The following is a 17,162-nucleotide window of genomic DNA, read 5'->3' on the forward strand; positions in this document are numbered from 1 at the left end:
CCCTGGGTGGCAAAGCAGGGTGCAGCACCAAATTGCAGGGCTGCCCATTAGTTTCCGGGCCGTGCTTAATGAGGTCGTTTGGGATGGGTGTGAGCTGATACCATCATTGGGTGTGGGCACCAGCAAGGACAAACACCACCAAGGTTGGGATGTTGCGACCATCACCAATGCTCCCAGGGTCTAAAGGCTTGGTGGGCATCTGCCATGATGTACTCTGTCTCATGGCATTTTTAGGGCTGCCTCAGGGCTGGCTGGGTTCTGGGAACCCTGTACCCACTTACCTCTGCCTGTGGCACCCCCTCAGGTGGCCGGCACTGCAGCAGCACCTCCTGCTCCAGTGGCACTTCCTTGCCCAGTGGCTCCTGGTCAAAATTCTTCCGCAGGTCTGGAGGGGGAAAGACTGTGGTTAGCAGCTTGCTGCAGAAACCGGGCACCCCATAAAACCTTGGAGAGGGAGAGCATAACCTCAGCACACACACATACAGGGAAATGCAGAGCAAAATACAGTAGGCATATGGATGTGATTGCCTTAGTGATCTATCCCAACTTTAATGATTTTATGATTCTGTGTGTCTTGGGAGAATAAGGGTGATTTCCCACATTTCAGGGCTACAGGGACGTGGCAGGATGCTGCTCCGCAGAAGGAGCAGAAGCACCCATGCATCACTAGGTGGTGCTGCAACCCTCTGCTCCAGCACCCAGCCCTCAAAAGCTGGAGCACTGTGAATCCAGGAGCTGCCCACCCCGTATGTGCCTTTGCAGGGAACACATGCTGTGGCAAAGCACAGCACAGTGAACCCATGCCTTATCAACACTGGCTGTCAGAATACCCTAAATACAGGCCACGCTGTGCATGAGGCCCATGATGCAATCCTCACTGCAAGGGCACTCATATTTCCAGCTGTACGTGGCATGGAGATGCTGGGCAGTGCCGCGCAGGCTTTGATCCAAACAACCAGGTGTGGAGAAACTGGGAGGGAATGAAGTCCTAACAGCTCATTAGCAGGAACTGCATGGATAATATTAGAGAATGATGCTGATTTACGGGATGGCACAAACTGTCAAGACCAGAGATCTCAGGTCACAGGATGCTGGGGATGGGAGAGTAGATGTCTTAAAATGATCTTCTTCATTTCATCATTCAAGGCCAGGTTGGATGGGGCTCTGGGCAGCCTGATCTGGTGGGTGGCACCCAGCCCATAGCAGGAGGATTGGAGCTGGGTGGGCGTTAAGGTTCCTTCCAACCCAAGTTCTATGATTCTATGACTGCTTCTCTGCAAGGAACACCAAACTTCTGGCTGAGAGCTTGTCCCTCCTGGGGACAAAAGGGTCTCCTCAGCAGCCAGCCCTTCAGTGGGCAACATTTTCTTTGATGAGTCCAAATCCTTTGGGGACGTCAGCAATGCAGCTGATTCACCTCCATTTTGGATGACGTGAGATTATTAGCCCTCTAATAGCAAAATCTGTTTACTACTTGGGAAGCCTGGCCATTCTCCCATAGCTTTGCCATCTCATTTGCTAAAAGAGCAAATTCAGCCGGGTAACAGCCTGATGAACTCATCCTTAATCAGGCTGACACCCACAAACAGCAGCTTAGAGAACTGACATATGACAGCAGGGACTCCAGGGATGTGGAGCCGCTGATTCAGGAAAAAGCACAAGGTGCTAACCATCGGGTTATTAAGGATAATAAAGCACTGGGAAGAGCTGAGCAGGCTGCTGAGTGCTGAGGCATTAACCCAGCTGGTGCCACAGCAGGTAAGCATGGTGCCCACACATGGAGATGTGCCATGAGCTGAGAGCAGCGCCTTGCAGCCAGGCCTGTGTTGGCCACCTTCAATCCATTCAAACGTGCAACATGGGACGCAGGGTCGCAACCCCAGGGGCTTTGCAATTTGTAAATCAATGGTTTGAACCACTTGGAAACTCCTTATAGTGCCAAAAGAGGAAAAGAAGGTGTGGGAGGCATTTACTTAAACTCAAAAAGCCACTGGTGATCTCAAAAGGGAACAATGCACCATGTGCACTGAGCACTCACATGCAATGCGGACATACGCCCTGCGGCTCTTCGTGGTGCCCGCGGAGCTCCAGGCCACACACTGGCACCAATAATCCTCCAAGCCAAAGAGCTCCTCCACCTGCTGTCGGGACACCTCGATCTGCACCTCCCGCACCAGCAGCCCTGTAAGGGACAGACAGACAGCATCAGCCAGGAGGAAAGGATGTGGATGCAGGGTTTGGGCTGGAGGATGGGGCTGTAGGGATCCCATGGGCTGTGGTGGCTTCCACAATGCAACGTCCTTCAAGGCTGCAGAATGGATGCAATGATGACACAGGTGACACCAAACAGCCAGGACACGGTCTGCAGGGAGCTGGAAAACCCACATCTGAGGATGCTGAGGTTTCAACAAGAGTTTGATGCTTATCAGCAAATGGTGATGGGGCCACTGCCAATGGAAGAGAGGAATGGGACAAGAGGAGAAGTACACACTACAACACTCCACGCTCCATTTGTTTCAAACCTTCTGTCCCTTCCTGGCTGCTCTGCTGCTTGCCCACCACATCTATGTCCCCGGATAAAACTCAGAGCTGCTATTTATAAAAGGGGCCCGAGTTCACCACCACCACACAGAGCCGCACGCTCCCCAGCTGTAATTCTGTGAGCCTGCTCCTAGCACTGCGAGGAGCTATTACTGTCTCCTGCTGTCTTCCTGTGGCATCGCTGACGAACAAGGAAATATTGCTTGTTTTGCCAGCAAGGGAAAAAAAAAAAAAAAAAAAAAGCAAGGAACAAAAGGCACTTGTGCCAAGTGCTTCTGAAAAACTGACCTTTGGAGGTCTGCTCTCAGAAGAAACCGATCTCCAAAGGGATGCCCTGAAACCTCTCATCTTGTCTGCAAGCCCCAGCCAGGTGGGGTGGAACATGTGGTGAGGAGCTCTGCTGCCTCTCTGTAAGCACAGAGAGCAAAGATGCTCTCCGTCCAAGAGTGTAGGATAAGCTTACTAACCACAGAGTGCCTATTTAACCGACTCGCACGCAGCAAGACATGGCTGCTTTTATGGACGGTCCCTATTCATCTGGCTGAATGATCCTCTCCGACTTGGCCTATTTTTGCTTTCTTCCACATGAGATGCTTTGCATCCAATGCAGTCAGAGCTCTACAGAGCTAGACACATCATCTTAAAGGTTCATTTTCTTTAGAAGTCTCTTTTCTAGGTTTTTAACTGAGGGCACCTGAGTGTTATGGACACCTGGCAGCACTCGTCCATTGCATCGTGGCCACCTCCCTCCGTGCACCTTGCAGCAGCATCCCTCAACAACAGCAGGCACTGCACAAGCAGATCTTAACAACTTGTTTTGGTTCCAGCTCCAAAGCAGATATTTCCAAGCCTGAATATTTTTTACATGCACGACATCACCTCCACGCTGTAGTCATTGCCAGGTTTGCAGTGAGAGCAGCAATATAATCTTTGAAGTCTGCATGAAGGATGTGCGTGGTTTCCTCCCCAAAACTGCTCACATGCTGGCCCAGAGCTACACCATGGAGAAAAGCCAATGGCAAATGAGCCCCTAGAAAAATTTCCCTATAAAAAATGGGCAAGCTCACACTGCATTGAAAGCCTTCTGCCATCTCAAGGCTGGATGCTCCAGCTTTGTTCACCCATGCTCTTCCCCTTAGCAACTGCATCTTTGCCTTTACCCAGTTGGATGCTATAAAGAAGCAGCCCCTCAGTCACTGGTGGGCACCAGTTTGCCCTGGAGCAGCTTGCCCTCACACCCTCAACCTCACCATCCTTGTGGTCCTGTGGGGCTTGCAGTGCCCTTAGAGGCACTTCCCCATGATGGGAGGGTGGATGGAGAGAAGGCAGCAAGCCCCAGGTTTTTGCCAGCCCATGCTTGCTCAATATCCCCGCTGATAGCTCTGCTCCTAATTAAATAAACCAGCCTTCCTGTGTGCTTTCAATCATCCTTCTAAAGGTGGAGCAGTGCAGCACGGCTTTATCGAGCCGGAACTGGAAGCACAGAGAGGCTCAGGAAACTCAACATGGTGAGAGCAAGCCCCACGCTGGGATGGAATGGGATCTGCCTCTGTGACGAGGGATGGAGCTGGCTGAGATATGGTGAATAGCCAGGGAAGATGAGGAAGATGCTGATGGACTCACTGAAACATCTAGAACACCTTCTTCTTCCCTCTGTTTCAGATTTGTCTACCGAGGCACAGGAGAGCTCAGCTTTCTTCGCACCCTACCAGTTTTCATTACCCATTAAATATCTAAACATTACATATCTAATCCTTCTGTGAGTCTGACTAAGCTGCCGGCCTTTACCATACCCAGTGGCAATGAGGATTGCCTACGTGTTGATGAGGCATTTTGTAGGAAAGCATTTCCTTCCCAGAAGCATTAGACGCATTGATGCTGCAACCTGCCAAAGGGTAATTGTGCACGTGACCCAGCTTTATTTGCCTCACAACCCCATTTCACTAAAAGAAACCCCTCCAAGCTCTTTGATCCCTCCTCTCCTGCCTCTAGTCACGTTTGCTGCCAGTTTGTGAAACCCTTCTTGTTTGATTTTATCTTGCAAGGGATGGGGTTAATAAACTGATAAGGAAGCCCCACAGAATTATCAAACGGTGCAATAGCAAGTTGTGGGATTATTCCCATTTCTGAATATGCTGCTGGGCTTCCACCACACTTTCTAGAATGGAAGTTTCATGGGGGCTCGTTTTCCATCAACTTTTCTCCATAGGCCATCTCCCATCTTGGTCAATGGGACCCCACCGACAGCACACAGCCACAACAAACATGAGCCCTCCCATCCCATGGCCTGGCTGTTTATCACCTCTCCAACAAGCTGGCCAACTCTTCAGAGCTCTTCCTGTAGCTGAGGGTTGGAAGACCTGTTCCAAGACTCAACTGGTCAATACATTGCTTCTCTATGGGGTACAGCTAAAGTATGTGCAGGGGCCCTTCTCATTCATGGGCAGTTAGCTTGGAGGGACAGCTCCTCTTTCACTTGTGGTATGGAATGGGAGAAAAGTTATGCACGGAGTGAGGAGGTGGAAAACACATCAAAGTGGCTTCAGGAGGCTGCAGCCACCTGGGAATGACAAAATTAATTAGGAAGAGACCAGTTGGAAGAGAATAACCTACAGCGTGGACACATAATGGGAGAAAGAAACCTGGAAGGGAGCAAAGACTGGGAAGATCTCCATGTTGGCCTGCTATGCTATAGCATAAATGTGGTGGAGAAACGCTTGGAAAAAATAAAGGGGATGGGCAAAGGATGTGCTCACCTGTGACCTCATCTAGGCTCTCAGTGGTGACATGATCGTTCTGGTTTACCCACTCCCCGTTGCACTTGAAGTAGATCTGTGTGGCAGGGTTGGCCCTACAGACCAGCTCCACGGGCTTGTTCTTGACGATGTAGGCATCCTGCGGCTCCCGCAAGAAGTGGGGCAGTGTCTCTGCCGGCGCCGATGGGAAGGAGTCGGGCAGCACCTCGCTGTACTCCAGCCCTGCAATGACAGTGAGTGGCCATCAGCTCCCACCTACCTGGTCCCACCGCTAGTCTGTGTCCCATGGCTTTGATCCTTGATGCCACGCACCGCCATGTGCTAACAACCAGCACCAGCCCAGAGCAACGCCAGAGAGGAGGAGGAGCAGAGGACCTGGGAAGCCGGATAAGGTGTGAGAGAGGGAGGAGGAGAAAAACCCAACACGCCAAGGAAACGGGATGGCCAAGCTGCCTCACAAGCAAAAATCAGCGAGTGAAAAAAAAACAAAAAAAAAAAAACAAAAAAACCAAAAAAAAACCCAACCCAACCAACACACGAGGTTAGTCGTTTAAAATCCATTTAGGAAAATTGACTTTCCATTTCCATTTAACACAGCACTGGGGAGAGCAGTAGGACATTTGTCATAATCCATTAACTGCTCTTTTGGAAACAATGAATTAAACTCCGGGCTAATTCCTCTCGCTCTGGCTCTCCCCCACCTCTCTGGCCATTTCTTCCCCGAGTCCATTTATGGGCTGTGATTTTCTCAGTGCCCCATCTTGCATGGGACACAGGGCAACGTGAGCACAACACTAGAGCAGCAAAAAAATAATTTAAAAAAAAAAATCACCTCTCTCTTTTTTTTTAAAGCTCAGTTTTGCATCCACTGAGCTGTTGCATTTTTTTTAACTGCCTTGATGCCATAAACCTAAATTTCCTGGCAAAGGGGACTGGTGGAAGATAATCCAGCAAGCTGGCAAAAGAGGCAGCCAACAACACTTAACTCAAAGGCTGGTGTGAAACCTCTCTGCCATCCTGCAGCATGTGTGCAGGGCTGGGTGGCTGGGGTTGCACACAGCGCATCCTCCCCAGACCACCACAGTGATGCTGCCATCACCAAACCACGTCCCTCAGCATCATATCCACACATCCCTTAGACACCCCCTGGGATGAGGACCCCACCACCACGTGGCACAGCCCATTCCAATGGTTCTCTGATGATAGTGGGCTCTCTGTGGCCGTAATGGGGTTGCTCCCTATTTTGCACCAGGAACAAACAAGGGAGGCTGATTTCTCCACTTGTCCTGATGCTTTCTCCCTCTCAGAAGCACACCATTTATGCTCCAATGGCCCCAAAGACCTGCAAAGAGGCAGTTCGCATGGCAGGGATTTACAACACTGCAACCAGACAAGCCATAAAACTCCCAGCAGCGACAAACTAATAAATATTTTAGAGTGCTCTCCACTGGCTGTAATCACAATCCCTCTGGCAGACGTCTGCAGGGGTTCCCACCTGAGGATGCGGACGCAGGCACTTGTTGCTGATCCAGTCTTAGTGGGTGAAAGCAGAATGAGGGCGTCATGTGGTATTTCCCAAAGGGATATTGGCTTGAAAGGATTCCAGAAACTGGTACCCACTGGCAGATTTGAGCACCTGCACTACTCTAATCACACTGAAGAACCAAGAGCGGTTTGGGGCAGGAGAGGAAAAGACCCAAACCTTGATGCCAAGTGCAGTAAGAGCAGTGAGATGGAAAGGGAGGAGGGATTCATGGGCAACAACTCCTCTCCAGCCTCCTCTCCCCGATCCCCTCATGGCACATTTTAATCCCATGGGTTTGAGCCGGATTATCTGCAGCATCTGCTCCCCAGGGAGTCCCCTGCAGATGTTTGCAGCCAGCGCTGTCAGCTGGAGAGATCGATGGCCGGGGCAGCAGCAGCATCCTGCTCAGTGAGCTGCGGCACTCTACTTCAGCCCCCTCCCTATTACCTCAAGTGCACAGCACAGGGCATGGGGAGATCAGAAATCACTTGCCCAGCTCCAGCACAACTTCACAAAACAGTGCTAAAATCCTTCCTCCTGCAACTGTTATCCTTGCAAATATTTGTCAGATTACAGGAGCATTAGTGGCAGCAAAGCCCAGTGCCCCTCACCCTGGGGGGTGCCCATAGGAGGCAGGGACGTGGTGCAGGAATTAAGTGCCAGAGAATCAGGTGCCTGGTTGATAGGAACATTGGGGGGGCCCCCAGGCATCACCCTCCCACTGCACATAAGCAGCTGCTCCATCTCCCAGGATGCCCCAAGGACAAAACCCAAGGACCATGGCTGCAGATGCCTCAGCCCACGCTGAGCACCAAATCCCCACTGGGGCTGATGCAAACCAGCATGAGTGCAGGCAAGAGAGCCAGGGGACACAGCAAGCTGCCACCATGTCCCACGAGGGACGCGCTGCCTTCCTGAGCTTGCAATCTGCTGATGCAAAGCTCCAAGCTCGTTAACTCATCAGTACAGCACATTAACCTTTTCCTCATTGGGATTGAATCACAGAATCACAAAGTTAGAAAAACCCTCTCAGCACACTCAGCCCAATCCCACCTGCCTACTGAGCCAGTGCCATATCTCCCTGGCTCTGGAACACCTCCAAGTGACTCCATCACCTCCATGCTCCCAGCTCTTCACTGTGGCCACAGCCCCAGGACAGGGGACAGGGTGGCAGGGATATCTTGTTGGCTCCCTAGACCATCCGGCTCCCCACAGCAGGCAAATGTTGTAATTAGAGAGCGCGCAGTAATGAGGGGGTGCTCCCAGCCAACCCTAATTATACCCTTCGAGAAAATAAGCAGATTCCTCTCCCAGCAAAATTAAAAGCCTGCAGACGGACGCCCGCGCTGTGCACCTTTATTACACAGGCACTGGGAGTGGAAGGGAAAACATTGAAAGCAAAGTGTGCGCTGAGAAATGGGTGGGACGGAGGAGCTGGGGTGTTTTGCATGCAAAAAAACTCCACATTTCTCCAACCCTAAACCACTCTTTCTTGTTGCAAAATCCCTCGGCCACATCTTGGTGCAGGGCATCATCCTGTGCTGCTGCAGCCCCCATTGAGGGTCTGCAGGCATCCAGATGGCAAAAGCAGTGCCCCAAGCTGGGAGCAGGCAGCACAGTCGTGTTCACAGCACACTGAGCCCAAGCATTTACAGAGCCGCCACACTTCTTTCTGTTTATCTTTCTGATCGTGATAATCGCAGGAGGAGCGTGCCAAGGAGGTCCCCCACAGCCCAGACCGGCTCATTTCTCACTAGACAGACACGTGCCTCGCTCTGCCCCACTCTACCCAAGCAAAGGAGAACAGGAGGAGGAATTATGGAGCAAATCCCCGTTATATGCTATTGTGCTCGGTGCCTTTGTGCTGCTTTATGCATTTCCTTCAGGGAAGTGATGATGTTTGAAAACTATCGCAAGATTCCATCTAGCTCTGGTTCTCATTACGGGCCCAGGCACCACTCTTTGTGCTATTTTAATTCCATTGTTGTGTTCCCCTTGTATCGCTTGTTCTGTTTACCGAGCCGCGGCGCTATTTTTAATGGATATAATAACTACACGGACTTCATTTATTTGCTTTGGCTCCTAAAAGGAAGAACGCCAGCAGCAGACAATGCGGCAACGCACCGTGTGTTCACACGGATGGCACGCACCACGCTCCTGGTGGGAAAAGAACAATAAATTCTGCAAGAAAAGAGAGAGGGGGAAAGAAAACAGGGAGCAAACAGGGACTTACTGCCACTGTTGTCCCAAAAGAATCATAAACCATCATTCATGTTGCGCTAAATCAGCACAGGAAGAAATCACAGAATCATAGAATGGCCTGGGTTGAAAAGGACCACAGTGACCATGTGGTTTCAGCCCCGTGCTATGTGCAGGGTCGCCATCCACCAGACCAGGCTGTCCAGAGCCATATCAGCCTGACCTTGAATGCCTCCAGGGATGGGGCATCCACAACCTCCCTGGGCAACCTGTTCCAATGTGTCACCACCCTCTGTGTGAAAAACTTCCTCCTCATATCTAACCTAAACCTCCCCTTAGTTTAAAACCATTCCCCCTTGTCTGATCATTTTCCAAATCCCTCCTTAGAACTACACACATGTGAGTCTCCTTTTTGGGAGAGCGGTTTCTCAACGCCAACGGCAAAACTCGGGATGGGGTGTTCCTCCTGGGGGAGACCAATGTCCATCCCATAGGTATGGAGAATCCTGACACCCAGATGGGAAAGGGGGATGGCATGAGCCCTCCCCAAAAACCTGGGAAGCCACAGAAGTGTCCTGGAAGGCTGCTCCCTCTACGCCAGGCTACTCGTGGGAAAACACCTGATGCTAAAAAGAAAGGGAAAAAAAGGCTAGTTGAGTGTCCCAAATTAACTAGAAATTCACCCGGAGGAGCAGCATCGCAGCGGTGGCTGGCGAAGAGCACTTTATTAAATGGTCTTTAAAGTTGCCCTTAATCTTTCAGATTTGTTGCTATGATCAAGAAAAGCATACGTGGAGGATGGGAATATTGCGCTGCTGTTCTTTCTCTGCCCTTTCCCTCCCTTCTCATTTGGCTGTGATAATACAGGACAAACAGAAGGGAAAAAGGGGGAGGGAGAGACGGGGATAGAAAAAGATTGAAGAAAAAAAAAAATGAAATAATCCCTGATGTTGGCAAGGAAAAAGCTATTGACATTTGGGACAAAACCACTGGGGTGTTCAGAGCCACGGGATCCAGAGCCAGTGCAGCCCTTTTCTTCCTTTCTCACCGCTGCCAATTTCCACCTTTTGACTGTTTTCTCATCCCTGACTCACGAGTGGAAGCTTTCTGCACAAAGCCAGCCCTCGCTGCCCTTCCACCTTTTCTTCTCCCCGTTCCCACAGTGCTGCATTCCCCTTTCCTCCCTTTGTCCTGCCCTCCACTGTGACCCAACCTGCTCCCAGCTCCCGTAGCCCCCGACAGAGGTGACCCCAAAGGGGCCTGAGAGAAACGCTCTGTGCATGGAAAAAGGAGGAAAACCAAACTTGAAGCACTGTACCCCCTGACCTTACCCCCTTCTGCTCTCAGTCTCCATGCAGGAGCATTTCCATCACGGTGGTGATGTGCTGATGGCTGGACTAGATGACCTTAGTGATCTTTTCCAGCCTTAATGATTCTATGATTTGTGCTAATTGCTCTAAGTATGGCACTGCTGCAGGTAACTGCAGGCACCTTGTGGCACCTGGCTCCAACTTGCTGTCAGCACCAATAAATCATCGCCCTGGGCACTGGGCATGGGGTGCCAGCAGCGGTGGGATCCCAGCAATGTGCTCACAAAGGCCCTGCTTGGTGCTAATTGGGAGCGTGGAGTCAGAGCTGGGACACAGGGATGGAATGGATGGAATGATTGAGGGGATGGAGGTTAGGTGCTGCTGCTGTAATGCACTGCAGGGGGACGCTGCAGACACAAAGCACAAGTAGATGTCCACGACCCCCCACTCCAAGCAGCTTTACTGCAGCCTTGGGGATAAGCTCTGGCCACCCAACGTCCCCAGGCTGCCTCGGCTGAGGGACTTAGCCTCAGAAACCCTCACCCTCAGAAAGCCCCACGGGTCTAACCTCGGCCTGCCTAACCCCACCCATGCACCATGCAGTGCTGCCCAATGCTACAGTTCAGGAATTGCACTGGACCCCAGCAGCTAATTGCACAAAAAGTCCTGCACAGCAGACAAACAGCAAACAAGTCGCTCCTGAGGAGCTCCAAACCTCCTGTGCCATTTAACGCCTGCCAGGCTTTGAGGTTCGGTTCTTGGGGCACTCTCAGAGTGCCCTATAAACAGTGCAGGTGGTTGGAAGCACCGCTCCCGTTCCAGGAAAGCTCCTGCTGGCTGAAGGGACCTATTATGGCAGCAGCTTGTCCATCCAGCCTGATACATAAATTACTAATGCAAATTAATGGGTAATTGCAGCCCTTTCGTCCTAAATACTTAAATTATTTAACAGGCAATTAAGAGAGTAAAAGAGGAAAAGGGGCTTCACCCCACAGAGGCAGAGAGAAAAAATGAAGTGAGACCAGAAATACCCACACGTGCACAGGTTCTGCCCCTCCAGAGCCACTGGGACAGGTACCATCAGTGCAACGAGTTTCCTGTCCTCAGCAGCAGCACAGCCCATGGAGATCAGTGACATCGAGCCAAAAAACCATGAGATTTCCTCCTCCTCCCACCTCCAGCCCAAAGCAGCCGGGATATATTCCCACCCTGAGCACCAGAGGGGGGCAAGAAGGAAAACATCCCTTGAGAGAAGACGTCATGTGGGAAAAAGTCACCGTAACAAAGCAATGCGTGCCCAGGGACAGCACAGGGGGCAGGGAGACGCAGCCAGACAATAGTGAATAGCCTGCAGATTACATCCTGAACTCGCAGCCTCCTGGGAGCGGGGTTATAAAAACCCTTTTTATTTTGTTTGTAGTCCAAAACAAACAAGTACATAAAAAGCCGAACGTGGAGGAGCCAGACAGGAAGTGAGTATAACATCTGGGAAACATCTGGCCTGACTGCCCTGCACACCAAGCCCAGCGTGGTACCTGCACACATGCTTCCAACCAGCACCGTGACCAGCCCTGCCTCCCTACCCCAAAAGGGCACTCCTGGAGGCAACTGCACTGCAAGGTGTCCCAAGCACTGCATGATGCCCGGGTGCAGGACGTCCTGAGCACAGCAGGACATTGAGCATTGCAGGATGCCCTGAGTGTTACAAGATGCCCCACTGTGAGGCTTTGGTATTGCAGGTCACACTGAGCATTGGAAGATGTCCCAATACGGGATGCCCTGAGCACCGTAGGACACGTGGAGTATTGAGAGATGCCCCATAGTGGAGCTGTAAGCACTGCAGGGCACCCCAAGCATTGCAGAATGCCCCGGTGCAGGATGCCCTGAGCACTGCAGAACACACAGAGCTGGAGCTATTCTCTTATTTCTGTTTCCTACCCTCTGTTCCCAATTCTTTTCACCCAGGCTTTGCAGCAGGGCACCCAGGGGCAATTAATGGGAAGAGCCCATTCATTCCCCAGCTGCAGCCTAAACAGCCCCACATCTTGGAGCCCGGCACTAGCTCCCCCACTTCTCTTAGCAAGTGCTTCAGTGCGGCTTTGGGGGTGGAAGGAAGCTAATGGAAGGCAAAGCTGATTAAAAAGAACAATGCAATGACTCAATCTGTTTCTTCCCTACCTCCATTGTACCAAAACTCCTACATTTAGGAAGGGTTCAAGTCAGTGCCTCCATGCACAATGGAATCATCTCTCCAAAGGAAGCAGGGAGGGTATTGTGGACTCTGGGGCAGGACTGGACAAAACCCGCAGACACAATCCCACGGAAGGGTCAGATGGTCCCACAGGGCCTTGGCACCTTCCATTCCTCATCCTTTTCCTCCCTCTCTCCACAACCGCTTTGGGGGTTACCAACATGAAGGCCATCACTGAGGTGCACCAAACTCATGCTGCCGTGCTGCTCTCTGTGCCAATGGGACTCCGGCGAATGGGACCCCACAGCCCCATGAGGCGTGGTGCCCATACCCCAGTCCAGAGCCCCATTTACGACCCGGCTGTGGAAGCGCCGACAGCTTAACGAGCTCTCTGCTTCCCAAGTGGTGCCTCTGTATTTACGGCCTGAAAGAGCGAGATGGGAGCTGGCAGCCCATCACCCAGCTATCTGCTCCTGCTGTCCTGCCCACATCCCGGCAGTTCCAGGAAGCCATAAAAAACGATTGTCTCTCCACCTTCCCCCCCCTCGCTTTCTCTCTCTGCTCTAAAAACAAGAAACACCTCTACTTACTTATTTATTTTTGTGGTGGCGGTCATTTCTTTTTTGCGCTCACCCCAAGGAAAAGCATCAACTAATTGATGCAGGGAACTTGGGAGCAATCACACCGATGTGCTGTAGGGCACCCAGTGATGAGGTCCCACCCAGCCCTGTTCCCTTGGTGCCTAGGAGAGGAACAGGAGGCCAGCAGCTGCCCCAGCGCTAGCATTAGTGCTGCAGGGAAATGCCTCTTGGCTGCAGCAGCATTCCAGCCATCAGCATCATGCACACCAGGGTGTCTTCCTCTGCTTCTCAGTTCTAAAGATGCGCAATGCAAAGGCTGGTGGGGAGCATGCCACATCAGTCGGTGCAATGCACAGGATGACATGCAATGCTCTGGTATGGTATGCAATGCATGGGGAGATGTACAGTGCCAAGATGAAAGGGGTGACACGCAATGCCAAGATATGCAACACATAAGGGGACACGCAATGCCAAGATGCATAGTGCACAAGGGGTCACATGCAATACCAAATTTGCAATGGACAAGGGGACATACAGTGGCAAATGTGCAAAGCACAAGGGGTCAGATGCAATGCCAAGACTCGCAAAGTTCCTGTGCCTGTGTAGGATGCCTGTGCATGGAGCAGAGGTGACAACCTCCATGCTCTGTGCTTCTTCCAGACAAACAGGCAAGGAGGTGGGGGGGAACAACTGCCAAGAGATGAGCTCAAACCCTTCTGGTCCTGCCCTCCCTAGGGTTTGGATGCAGAACGCAGAGCAAGGGCCCCGGGGCTGGGGGCCGTGCCCCTCCGCTGCCTTTCATTACAGCTGCGGCTGGAGCTGCCGGAGCTGGACGTTCTGGTAAAGCCGGTCAGGAGGAGAAAATCATAATAAAAACGAAAGAAAAAAAATAAATAGAAGAAGAATGAAGAAAAACCAACACCCTTTCAACGTTCTTGGTTTCCCCCGGCGCGGTGGGGCAGGGGAGAAGCAGGACCGGGCTGCAGGAGCTCCTCTCTCTTCCGCCCCTCTTTATCTGTGCCCGGGGCTCCCCCGGCGCCTGCTGATAATCAGGAGAGCATTTGAAACCCCGGCGCCAGACAGGATCCTTATCTCGAGGAATGCGGGATGGGGGCTGCTTCTGCGACAGCTCTGGGACGGGAGGGAGGGGGGAGAGGGGGAAAGGACCCCCCGCTTTGCGCTCCGCGCCCCGACGGCACGGCCGCACGGGAAGCCCAGCCGCATCCACGCGAAGCGGGCCGTGCCGCCTCCCCCCAAGCCCCGAGGGTTGCGCATATTGCCAGGAGAGAGGGATTTAAAGCAAACGGCGAGGGGCTGACGGAGCTCAGAAACCGCCGACGCCCCAAACAGTGCGGTTGGTGCCGGGTAGTGCCACTGCAGGTACCAGCTCGCCTAATTAGCCGGCAGAAGAAAGAGCTTCGTTTCAAACAAAGCTCTTATTTTATTTATTTGCTGACAGTAGCAGCGCAATCCCCTCCGGCACGCTGTGAAAGCAAACACGCTGTCCTCAAAACAAACCGCCGGGGGCTTTCGGGTTGTATCCTTCCCCCAGCGCTCCTCTGCTCTCGTCTTTGGGAAGGGAAAACGAGAGAGCTAACAGCCCGCGGCTCCCATGAGCGTCATGCAGGTGGCAGAGCCGGCTCCTCGCCTCCCTGCTCCTCCTCTGGGTGCTCCCACACTCCTACGCAGTGCCCTCCCCATCGGGGCTCTGCACACCCCAGCTGTCCCCCTGCAGACACCCCACGCCATAGGTTGGTGCTGGGCACACGGAAGGGACCGACCGCGGCCATCCCTGCTCTTAAAGATGCATCCAGAAGAACGTCAGGAGGGGAAAAAAAACATCCCTAGGAGCAGGGAGAGAGTGTAGGGCCGCCGTGATTTTATTTAGTATCTTTATTTATCGAAGTGCTTTAAATAGATATGGATTGACTCTCTCAGCTCTGGTTATTACAGCTTGAAAGGGGAGCCGGAGGCACTTTGATTAATGAACACCAGAATGCTCCAGGGGATGCTCGGCATCCAGAGCCACTCGGTGCCCTGCATCTCCCTCCTGGTGAGGGCACGTGGATGGTATAAGCCCCCTCCACATAAGGGTCTGCACCCCAGTGCTAGCATTTGGGACAGTGGTTGCTCCAGAAGTGCCACATACAGGATGGTGGCCCATTTGGGGACACCCCAGTGCCCCAAAGATGACAACTGGCTTTCCAAGCTCTGCATCCCCACCTCTCACACCTCTCCCCAAATGCCACTGCAAACTGACTGCATTTCTTTCTAAATCAGCACTGGAGGAATTCAGTTATTCCACAAACAAGGCCTAATTCCTCCTTCTAAAGAGAAGAACAACCCTGCCCAGCTTTCACTGATATTCTGTCAGAAACACTCTGGGTTTCTCACTCTACCTCACGAGCATGGAAATGCAGCTCCTGCCCAAACTGGGCAGCACAGCAGCCATAGGTGAAGACTTAGACCAAAACAAAACACAAAAGTTTTCTCTTCACCAGTGCTTCTCCATTGCTTTGTTTAACTTTTCCATCCTAGATTATTGAGCTTTTTCCTCCCTGCCTGCACAAACAAGGAGTGTGAGCTCACCACCGGGCTGCGACCAAAACCTCCAGCACGGGTCAGTGCAGCCAGGAGTGATCTCAGCTGCGAAGCATCACGAGGGGCAGCCGCATTCTCAGCAGCCCCAAAATAGATTTATACATATATTTTGAGCTAGAAGCAATGCCATCTCTCTGCATGCGTTTTCTCCAGAATAAGCTGGAGGAATGCATGTTTTGCTTTCCCAAATCCCAGGTCTCATTCTGATCACCTTTCTGAGAAGAGGATGAAGATGCTCTTCATCCCACAGCCTCGAGACCACACAGTTCCCACAAATGCCTGCTCAATTCCATTTGTTGTGACACGAAGGTTCAGATAAGATATTAGGAAACATTTCCCCTCTGAAGGAGCAGTGATGCAGTGGCACAGGCTGTCCACGGAGGTGGGGGAGTCACCATCTCTGGAGGTGATGCAGAGCAGTGGAGACGTGGCACTGAGGGATGTGGGCAGTTTGGGTGGGCTGGGTGAGCTGAGAGGGCTTTTCCAACCTCATGGTTCTGCACTGTTTTTCCTTTGCACTAAGCAAGCCCACCCCAGCACACAGTATGGCCTCACCACAGAGCATCTCCCACCCCACACACACGCGATAGGAAGCTCATCTTTCCCTTTCCTCCCATCTCTTCCTTGGCCACACAGAGGCTCACTGCTGCGGAGCCACTTAGCGTTCATTAGCAAAGGACCATTTCCTTTTGCAATAATTACAGGCTATCAGCCAACGCACATCCTCTGCCATGACCCCAAGCCATCCTTCAGCTCCTCACCTTGCTCACAGCTTTCCCAAACTACCTACCAGCTCTCTGCTCCGCATGACAGTGCATAATGGCCACAGCTATTGCAGCACCTGTATTCATAAACAAGCCAACCCCACGTGGTCCCACGGCAGCAGAATGTGAGCTGCTTTCCTATAGATTCCCAGAACAAAATGCTCACACCCACGCGCTGTTTGTGGTCCCCAGTGTAGGTGGCGAGTGTGATGCTGCCAGTTTATATTTCATCTTTCAGTAGGATATTAATAGATCCTTCTCCCTTCACGGGCCGACCAGCTCGCCTGGATAAAAACTTCAGTGCTAATTTCCTAATCAGGCAGCACTTAATTGCGAGACGTCTACTTGGGAGCTAAAGCGGGGGAGGGCTGCAGACACAAACAGCACCAAAAAATCTGGATTCCTTGAGGAAGTCAGGCTAAAAAAAGAATTCTCCCCCCCAAAAAACAACAACAAAAAAAAACCCACCAACAAAAACAAGCCAGACAGAGAGAAAAATAAATACTTGGGTTTCGGTTTTCGCTATCTTAGGCACAGGAGCTTGGCCATGAGGATGCTGTACCCATTTGTTGGGGTTGAAGCACTGGCTCCCCGCTGCCATCCCATCCCACACGGTGGCCCCCCGGGGGCTGAGCAGATGGTTCCCAAGCTGACAGGTTGCACACAGCTCTGGAGAATGCCAGGAGTTGTCTCC

General features: G+C 52.0%; 1 protein-coding gene across 1 annotated transcript in view; it reads right to left on the reverse strand.

Annotated features, from left to right (window-relative positions):
• Positions 1-17,162, reverse strand: part of UNC5B (unc-5 netrin receptor B) — a 31,124-nt gene that overhangs the window by 8,823 nt on the left and 5,139 nt on the right. Inside the window, exons 2-4 of the mRNA XM_042863303.1 lie at positions 5,298-5,519; positions 2,039-2,182; positions 282-385 (exon numbers count right to left, since the gene is read on the reverse strand). Coding sequence (XP_042719237.1) covers positions 282-385; positions 2,039-2,182; positions 5,298-5,519 — 470 coding nt within the window. The remainder of the gene's footprint in view (positions 1-281; positions 386-2,038; positions 2,183-5,297; positions 5,520-17,162) is intronic.

Source organism: Lagopus leucura, unplaced genomic scaffold, assembly GCF_019238085.1.
Source record: "Lagopus leucura isolate 7727_CA_CO unplaced genomic scaffold, USGS_WTPT01 Super-Scaffold_739, whole genome shotgun sequence".
Lineage (NCBI taxonomy): Eukaryota > Metazoa > Chordata > Aves > Galliformes > Phasianidae > Lagopus > Lagopus leucura.